The 10,065-nt window shown below is 37.3% G+C and overlaps 1 protein-coding gene across 1 annotated transcript; it reads left to right on the top strand.

Moving 5' to 3' along the window:
* Positions 1-1,579: 1,579 nt before the first annotated feature.
* Positions 1,580-9,601, top strand: rbfox1l (RNA binding fox-1 homolog 1, like). Its single transcript, XM_034698220.1, has 12 exons — positions 1,580-1,648; positions 3,048-3,284; positions 6,779-6,958; positions 7,058-7,111; positions 7,192-7,284; positions 7,380-7,449; positions 7,681-7,740; positions 7,840-7,975; positions 8,068-8,107; positions 8,197-8,264; positions 8,950-9,031; positions 9,115-9,601. The coding sequence occupies exons 1-12, from the start codon at positions 1,598-1,600 to the stop codon at positions 9,157-9,159; spliced, it is 1,116 nt and encodes a 371-aa protein (XP_034554111.1). The 5' UTR covers positions 1,580-1,597; the 3' UTR covers positions 9,160-9,601.
* The last annotated feature ends 464 nt before the right edge of the window (positions 9,602-10,065 follow it).

Raw genomic sequence — 10,065 nt, 5'->3', positions numbered from 1 at the left:
TTTCTCCTGTTTGTAGTCTTTATTCACTAAGCTAATCAAACTAACTTCTGGCTGTAGCTTTACATCCACTGTATTAAACTGTAAATTAAAGTTATAAATGAAGAGTTCATTTGCAAAAACAGATATCACCGTTTTTATAAATTAAAAAAAAACAAGTTTCCTTTTAATATACATTTTTAATAAAGTTACATTTTTAAGATACCGCTAATTAGTAATGTCAATTTGTCTTGGTAAAAGCCACCCAACTTCAACTGATCGATAATACCTAAAGCTAGTAATAGAAAAAATGTTTTTTGAAACATTTTTTTAATTTTTTAAAAGTGAGTTATCTGTTTTTGCAAATTAACTCTTCAAATGTTCCAGGTGGATTTAGACTATATAGCTGAGAATTTATCATTTAAAGATTCTGTGAGGAATTTTTAACTGGTCATGAAACATATTTATAATAGCAATGTTGCCTGTTTATGACCTACAGAAACAAAGGAGACCATCAGCAACAAGATTGAGACAACAAGATTGGTTATGCCTGTAAATTCTGATAGGGGGGAGGGGGCAAACAAAACAATTGAAACCACATTGAAGAAACATTTTCCACAAAAAAAGATTTACCCTGAGTGAAATGTTTGACTATAAAGACAGATCTGAGCACAGGACATGATCTACAAAGCGGAGGGGTATCACTTTGTTCACAGAGGGTGCCAGAATGTATAATAATAATAATTTTATTTGTAGAGCACTTTTCAAAAAACAGTTTACAAAGTGCTTTACATGGGCAGCAAAATAAAACCGGCAGATCATAAAAGCACACAAGTCAAGATAAAGAAATAAAACACATTTTAAAAGACATAAAATTACCCTAAAAGAGCTCCAAAGGGATACAATTCTTTTAAAATATATTTCTTAAGACGGTTAAAATAAAATAAAGTCAAATAAAATTCAGATAAAATCTGGGAAGGCTCTTTGATAAAAGTATGTTTTAAGAAGGGATTTAAAAGAGCTCAGAATCACAGAATCTGTAAAAAAAAAACAGACTTTTTGTTCTGTATTTTTCTTTTTCCCTCAATCACAGAAATACCACTAGTATAATGACATAAGAGATATAGTCCAGCAGGTTTTTGATGTTAAATAGCGACTGATAATTCACCATGTGTCACTCATTACTGAAAACAAACCATCCATTTAGTTGTAAACTCCTGTTTAGTTTAAAGTCAACCAGGCATATTCACATGGCACAAAGGGAAGTAGGCTCGGATGTATTGATTAAAACATGTTCCAGTGAAAGTAATAAAACCATGTTCTCCTCCCAAAGTGATATTCTTAGAGTCGACCTTTAGCATGGTGTACCCAACTTGCAACTGAAGGAGCATTTACATTCATGAATACTTCATCTAGGGGGAAGAGCTCGGTCTGCCATGTGGGCTGACGTGTGTTCATGGGTGTTTAAAGTGAAGGCAGTTAATGTGATTGACAGTTACAGATGACCACAGCTGGTGTGTGCCCCCCTTCCTGGATTTTTAGCTCTGGCAATCATTTGGTGTGATTGGTGGATGAGTAGAACTTATGGTGCAGTAGGCGGGTGGTCAGCTGGCATTAAAACATGCTGCAGTTGTTGGACAATGCAGCAGAGATCCAGGAATGCTGTGAAGAGGTAAGACAATGCTTTAGCTCTTAACTGGATAGTTTACTTGTATAAAGGATGGTAAGGATTTTTTGTACCTCTGTTTATGTGTAGTTCAGATCAGTTAAGATCTCACATTAACATTTCTCAGCTCTGCTTCTCTGTGCCTTACTTGAAGGGATTACATGTGCTTGTTCTTATTAAGTGATTTGACTGAAATAGGCTATCTTCAACTCATCTCTTTATTTTTAAGTCATAAGTTCTGTCATTTAAACTGAAACTTGTTGTCTGTCAGAGAGCTGCAAAATGATATATCTTTACACTAAGTGTATTTTTTCAGTTATCTTCTTTGCTATTAATTCTCTAGAACTGTGGTTCCCAAACTTTTCAGCCCCCAAAATATAGGTTTATAAGACTCGCAACCCCCACTGTCCCTCAAAGGGATTTAATGTGGCTTCATTTAGCTGGTCTGCTGAAAATGAGCCTACTATATAAGCATGTGGCTGTGTTTCCTGCTCCTTTATGAATTAACCTGCAGCTACTGATGCTTTTGATAATTAACAGTTTACTAACCCTAAACTTAGGAGTCATCTGGCAAAAAGTAAGGCAGAAAACTCATTACAGTTTCTATTTTCAAGGTTTTATTTCATGTTTAGAGTCTATTTTTTGTCGATTTCTTTTTTTTTTTTTACTATAAATGGGTAAAATTTACTATTTTTATATTTTTGTCATTCAACTTTATTTATTGCATTTTTTCCGTATTTTTTTTTGCGTTCACCACAAGTTAACAAATTATATATAAGTAATACAAGACCAACAAGGAGAAGAATAAATAAATAAATACAAAATACAATAATAATGATAAAGCAATAATAACAATAAACAGTACAAACCAAAAGGAAGATAAACATAAGAAAAAAAGGTAAATAAACAAAAATGACCCCTAGGGGGTCTCGACCCACACTTTGAGAACCCCTGCTCTAGAATGTCAAAAAAAGAACATCATACATAGAAGTGATTTTAAGGTACTTTACATGATATGATTGGAGGTTAGCTACTGATGCATCAGTTTGTGAATCACTGAAAGTTTGCATCTTGTAAGGGTAGGGCAGCCTTTCATGCTCTGACACTCTGTTTGGTGTCTAAATACTTAAGTTAACCTATGAGGTTACTTTTAATTGTGTACTGTATTTTGCACTATTAGCTGAATCTTCAGAGTAACATGAGATATCAAACTCATGTTGGGGAGCAAAGGGTCAGTCATGTCAATCACAACAATTCATTATTGTGAAAAAGTTCTAACAATACAAACATGACGGTCAGTTTGTTTACACGTCTGACATGTGATCTCTCTCTCTCTCTCTCTCTCTCTCTCTCTCTCTCTCTCTCTCTCTCTTTTTTTTTTCTTTTTCTTTCTCTCTCTCCTCAGGGAGGCCCCTCACAGGAGGCCGGCCCCGGCAGCGGTGACCCCGCCCTGTCCCAGGTCTACGCCCCTCCTCCCTCCTACCCTCCTCCAGGTCAAGGCCCACCAACATCTGCTGGTAGACTACCACCTCTTGACTTTAGCTCTGCCCATGCCAGTGCAGAGTATGCGGAACATCCTCAGCTCAGAGTCTATCAGGGTGTTCAGCATGACGGTGCTGACGTTCTGACATCCAGTAACCCGGTAAGAACACATTTAATACAGGACTTCATGCCCCAGTTAAATATGATCTCCAAGTTAAAAGTGACTAGAGGCCCTGCTGCCACAGGTAGTACATCCATATGTCATATGTCCTATCACAGAACATGGCCAGATAGAGTTTCCCTCTATATTTAGAGCCCCACTTCCACTGTGCGGTCCATGTACGGGAATGCAGCTCACACTACAGCGGAGACTGGGGACAGCTGAGAGGGGATTTGTTGATGAAAATAAATCCCCGCTTTCCTTTTCCCCTGTGTCTTATTTAGCCACCAATAAAACAGATAACCTTTCAAGACTATGGCTGTGTAGTGTTGAGTTTATATTGACAGCTTCAAACTAGGAGAGAATACAAACAACATGACATTCAATTGTATTTAATGGTTTTGTGATTCTTGTGACTCTTGTGAGTGAAAAGTTAACTTTGGTATTTGTAATAGAATACAAAGGAATTGTATCTTAATAAAAGAGTTGTGTTTATTTTTGTCCTAGCAGTTTTTAACACTAAAAAGAGTCCTGTTACCATATTGTAATGTTGTGCACACTGAAAATAAAAGTAACATTTCTCCACATTTAGCTCCAAAATGATGTAGAGTGAATTTTTAAAAGTCAATTTTTAAAATCACATATAGGGGAATACTTGTGATCTTCTTTACATTTAATTTTGTTGTGAAAAATATATATTAAGTTAAAATTTTGTTAAATCCAAATATAAATCTAAATGTTCAACAATAAATATACATGTTAAATATAAATATAAATATTAAATATAAATATGAATGTTAAATATAAATGTCAAATGTTAAATATAAATATTAAATGTTGCTCTGTGATCCTAAATATTTAGCTGATATGCAAATTCACACTGCTGCATTTCAGCTAAATATTTAGGATCGCGGAGCAACATTTAACATTTAGATTTAACATTTAACATTTAGATTTACTTTAACATTTAGCTTTAGATTTAACTTTGGAATCTAACAACAAATCTCTAAATGTGATTTAAAAAAAGACTTTTAAAAATTCACTCTACATTGTTATGACGTTTTGGAGCTAAATGTGAAGAAATGTTGCTGCTATTTTCAGTGTGCACAACTTTACAAACGGCGATCCATATTAAAAAAGTCTCAAAATTGAGAACAGGGACTGTAAGATCATTTCAACCTGCTTTGAGTGAAAAGTGCAAACAACTATCTGATAGGTTGCTCTGAAAATTGCTATGTATTACCAGGTCAAAATTGTTAGCATACAATTAACTAGAAAATCTGAGCTAAAGTGATAAAACTATTCACTTTCGTAAAATACAAAAAAAAACTAGGTTTAACATGTCCGAATGATATAATAATGATGAATAAGATTTAGCATGTCTTAATGCTTAAATAAATAAATAAATAACTAAGATTCAGAATGTTTGTTTAAAATTATAACATCATAATAGAAGTTATAGCTTGTTATAATGCTTTCATGCTGAATTAAGATCTGTAAAAATGTAAAAAAGCTAACACATTAAACTACCTTTTAGCTTGTTAAAATTCCCAACTTTTAAAATGGTTAACATTTCACTTGCTAGTTATCAGCATATTAGCATTGTCTGTGTGAACATCGTAGCATGACTCTGGACTTCCACAAAATTCATGGAAATGTGACTTTGTTTGAAAATAGGTTGAAATATTTTATCAGCAGATAAATCTCTTTAATGGAAACAATACAACTGAAATATGATGTAACTTCTTTTTTGCAGTGCTGTTAAGCTTTGACACACACTAATCAAATCTATGTCAGGCAGGGCAAGGACAGAGGTGTTTAGTCTGATCTTTGTGGCAGGTCAGCTCTTTGTCCTGCTCCTACCTACCTACCTATTTCCTTATCTCCTCTTATAAATGGTGTTTTGTGGCCCCATCTATATATTTTATTACTAGAGCCCCTGACAAACTTGGGTCCGCGCTGATTTTCGTGTGGGGAAAGTTGAGACGCCGCCATGGAGGGAGGGGGTCAAAGGGGGAGGCTGACCAGATGACCCCCTTTTCCCCCCTGAAATATCGCTCAGGTCCAGAAACACTATTCTGCATCGTGACATGACACCACCAACTCAACCCTCTCTCCCTGTCTCCCCTCCACTGTGGCCTGTCTGTGGTGTGTGTGTGCGTGTGTGTGTGTGTGTGTGCGTGGACGTGATAGTCTGCTGTCATCAGTACTGAGCTACAGCAAGCCAGTGTAGTGTAATCCAGTGGCCTGTGTGAGTTTATGTGTGTAAATTACTCTCCTTCATGAATGTGTCTCTTTTTCTGTCTATCTCAAACTTATTAATTATGCCCCTTGACAAATTACCTTTAACCCTTGGCAGAAAAGCAGCACCGTGACCCCAGACTGACCTTGTTGGAACGTTTAGTTTTGATCTCTGCCCCCCTTGCCTTCCTCCCCATCACCCTTTTCAAGCTTTGTGCGCACCTTATTTGCATTGTTTAATTTCATTTTACTCTTCACTGCTGCATTGAGGCCTTTCAAATATTTGCCTCTTGGTACTAGAATGCTAATAATCAAGTCTTCACTTCTGCATACAAAACTACATTTTTTTTGGCACATATCAGTAATTTCCCAGATTTTTTCCCCCTCTGCTTCTGATGTTTCTTTTTCTTTCCAATGCACTCTGCTCATTTTCTTGCTCTCAGTGCTGAAGCTTTTTGTACTATTTTCCTTGCAGACTTTATTCACTTTCCCTTTCTGGTTTGGACTCATTCATCTGTCTTAAAAACATTTCTTTAACATTTCTATTCTTGCAATGGTTGATCTACACGTACACACATACACGTGCACTCACTAGCATCGTGGTGCATTGTGGGTCAGTGAATGTTTCGGTTTTGCCACTTTAGGCCTTGATTTTTTTCCTGCATGGTTAATTTCTGATGAATTACATATGAAGGAAGTTTTATGTGAATTTACAGAATATCACAACTACTTAAATAATGTGAGTAAGCAACTTGGCACTAAGTCACAGTCTTCCTCATCTTCTGAGGGGAGATTAAACTTTAATTAACTCTGTTTGCAACAACTTGATGATGAGTTGTAGTTTAAGATACTTTAATATATATTGATATTGTACAGTGCCTGAGAGGGATCACTGGTTGCTGAATGCTCTTTGGTTTGAATCACTTTATGAAAATGATCTTTGCCTAATGATGTGATGCTTAAGTAACTGAACTTTTAGAGCATTCATGACATACTCTGATGAATCTAATTTTTGAATTCACTTTATTATCCCCTCTATCTTCTGTCTTTTCTTTCCTACTGATGCCCTTTCCCTTCTTTTATCTTCACATCTATTCTATTCATTCATACTCTTCTGTTTCTATCTTTGTTTTCCATCCTTCTGTTTTTGTTTGTTCCCTCACGTCCACTTCCTTTCTGTCCATTCTTCTTCTATCAACATGCATGCTTCCTCTCTTCCTCCTCCTTCTGTTTCCATACTTTCTTACTGTCAGGAGGATGCTTTGGTCTCTGTGACCTCCGACCCCCAGTCTCTGAGCGTGTCAGTATCATCAGGAGGTGGAGCAGGAAGTGGAAGTGAGGAGGAGGGGTCAGGTAAGGCCCAGCCAAAACGCCTCCATGTATCCAACATCCCGTTTCGGTTCAGAGACCCAGACCTCCGCCAGATGTTTGGGGTATGATTTCTTTGATTTCTATCTGCATCACAATGCATTTATATCCAGTCGTCCATGAACCAAACTGAACTCACGTGGTCTCCTTTTTGATAATTTCAGCAATTTGGGAAGATCCTTGATGTAGAAATTATCTTCAATGAGAGGGGTTCAAAGGTGAGCCTCACAGAAATATCATCATGTCTGAAACATCATGTTTGAAATACAGAATGGAGTATGACTTTGTTGACTTGCAGGGCTTTGGGTTTGTCACCTTCGAAAGTGCAGCTGAGGCTGATCGAGCGAGAGAAAAGCTGAACGGAACAATTGTGGAGGGGAGAAAGATTGAGGTGAGGAAGAATGTCCAACTGGTTTTAGGTTTCCTTCTAAATATTGTGCATGATTATCTTTTATTGATATTTTTCTGTGCTCTGTGTCTCCCCAGGTTAACAACGCAACTGCAAGAGTAGTCACCAAGAAGCCCCAGACGCCCCTCGTGAATGGTGAACTTTCAAGTACGACGAACCTCTTTCATATCAGTGCATTGTACTAAGATTGTGAACTGGCTCTAGGAGGCTTCTGTTTATATCTGCTGTGTGAGAATCTCACTCTCATTCTCCTTTGATCCAAAGGTAACTTGAAATTGTTGAAGTCCAACCTAGTCAAGTTACCATTGGATTAAACCAGTAATGTTTAGACCTGGATGACTGAGAAACTTCACAGACTTACTTTCTATTTTTCTGTAGCTTCTGGATGGAAGATCAACCCTATGATGGGGGCGATGTATGCACCAGAGCTCTATACAGGTAAGTTCTTTATAACACTGAGCTCTTATTACCGTAAAATCACAATTATTGTGTTTTTTTTGCATTTTAACTGTATTTTTTCTCTTCCCCCCTCATTAGTAGCCAGCTTCCCGTATCCTGTAGCAGCTCCCACCTTGGCCTACAGGGGCTCTGCTCTGCGCGGTCGAGGTCGAGCTGTCTACAACACCATCCGCTCAGCTGCTGCCACACCTGGCACTGTACCTGCCTATCCCGGGTAAAACCCTGCTACCAAGTGCAACTGGCTGTTCTACACTTATCCTATTCACTGCTTAACCGTTTGATACTGTATTTACTCACTTTCCTCAGGGTTGTCTATCAGGACGGACTGTATGGAGCAGAAGTTTATGTAAGTCTATTCTCATTTCCTACACTTCTCCCTGAAGTCACTTGAAGTGGGACATCTTTATTCATGTTATTTGATTTTTTTCGGCACAGGGAGGATACCCTGCAGCTTACAGAGTGGCTCAATCAGCATCAGCTGCAACAGCAACTTTCAGTGATGGGTAGGCATCACACACAGTCCTCACATGTAGTTTTTACACCAATGTTTTCAGGGCAACAACTCTCCTTTAACTTCTTACGGGACAATATAGAAGTATTACGTATACGTCTTTTAATCCTCCTGTTATGTTCGTTTCTCTAGAACAGCAATAAAGTTCCTGGGTCAGTTTGACCTGGGGCATATTCAATTATCAAAAAGTGTCAGAACCCCCAAAAAACCCAATACACATTTTTTAAAATCTCATTAATAACTAAATTACTAACCATTTAAATCAAGATTTAGTGCATTGGTGTTCTTTAATTCTCACAAATCATGGTTCAATAAGGATAACTCACTCGTTTTTCATTAAAATTGATGTTAAAACTTTTTTAATGTACATTGGAAAGACCTAAATATAAATACAATAGTTTTACATGACATAGATTTTTGTTTATTTTATTTGACATTTTGAATTTTTAGTTTTTTAGGAAGTGATGTTGATAAATTAACACGACGCCTCTTCTGTCACATGCTGCCCATATTTTTATGCTGCATTAAGCTGGTTTGGAAGGCATATATTACCTAAAATAGACTTTAAAAAGGGTCAATTTGACCCGCAACATAACAGGAGGGTTAAGACATGAAGTGGGTGGGAAGTTAGTCTAAGGTTTCTGAGTTTAAATTATTCTTCTCGTGTTTTTGAGCAGATATGGACGGGTCTACGCCACAGCTGCTGATCCCTATCACCACTCAGTTGGACCAACAACAACATATGGAGTTGGTACAATGGTGAGTAAAAACACACAGCATCTGTTGAAAGCTATTTTGTTACATGCTCCACAGTCTTCACTCACACCTGCTTCTGTCAACAGGCAAGTTTGTACAGAGGAGGATATAATCGCTTTACCCCGTACTGAGACATCTGGTGGGGGCAGGGGTGACATCCCTCTTGAACTCTGGGACTGGCTGATCCATGAATACTGCAGGACAGATGATGAGATCCTAAAAAATTGTAAAAGTGGAAATGGTTTTACCTCCTGTTTCCATCACCATCCTCTCCTTGAGAGACTAAACAAACTGAAGTTGTAAATACTGTAGGACTAATTCTACCAATGAATACTTAGCACCTGGAGGAGGATGTCATGTAAGACAGTTGCTTAAAAACCTTTGAGGGATTACTGTTTTCTTTATTTAAAGATGTTTGCTCACACTACAGAAGGGGTTGTAGGTGGTAAATACTGTGAGACTGATTTTTTTCTGAGTACTATCTGGGATTTTTCAACTTTCACGGGTCAAACTGTACAAAAACATTTGTATAGTACTAAATGATTTATTTATAATGATAGCTATTTACTAAATCTCAGTTTGAGTGTGTGTGTGTGTGTGTGTGTGTGCGTGTGTGTGCGTGTGTGTGTGCGTGTGTGTGCGCGTGTGTGTGTGTGAACAATGTATCAACATTGTTTAGTTACCGACTGAGACACAGCTGTGACACTGGTATCATTATTACAAGCGCAGAACTAATGTTTGTCTGGACTTCATTGGAATTTGTTTGTTTTTTTAGCCTGTCTAACAATCTACCTCTCACATTTTTAGCTCAAAATACAGCCATCTTTTCTTATCCCGTATCCATACCTTTTTTGACTTTGCAGAGCTTTCTTTAATCTTTGCTTTTCTGTTCTTTTTAAATCCTCACTAATACAGTTTAGTTTCTTTTTCTGTAGCTTTCTTTTGTACTTGTTTTATTTTTCTGATCTGCTTTAACTCACTGTTTTACATTCAAACTAAGCAGTGTGTCGCTGTTGCCTTTAACTGAACATATTTAG

Source organism: Notolabrus celidotus, chromosome 12 (assembly GCF_009762535.1).
Source record: "Notolabrus celidotus isolate fNotCel1 chromosome 12, fNotCel1.pri, whole genome shotgun sequence".
Classification (NCBI taxonomy): domain Eukaryota; kingdom Metazoa; phylum Chordata; class Actinopteri; order Labriformes; family Labridae; genus Notolabrus; species Notolabrus celidotus.
This window is presented reverse-complemented; position numbering and strand designations above follow the sequence as displayed.

What these genes read in the sequence shown, in the direction of transcription:
- rbfox1l (XM_034698220.1), top strand. Translation starts at nt 1,598, where the DNA reads ATGCTGCAGTTGTTGGACAATGCAGCAGAGATCCAGGAATGCTGTGAA. An exon ending in TCCAGGAATGCTGTGAAGAG is followed by an intron (nt 1,649 to 3,047) that starts GTAAGACAATGC and finishes CTCTCTCCTCAG; the next exon opens with GGAGGCCCCTCACAGGAGGC. An exon ending in CATATGGAGTTGGTACAATG is followed by an intron (nt 9,032 to 9,114) that starts GTGAGTAAAAAC and finishes TTCTGTCAACAG; the next exon opens with GCAAGTTTGTACAGAGGAGG.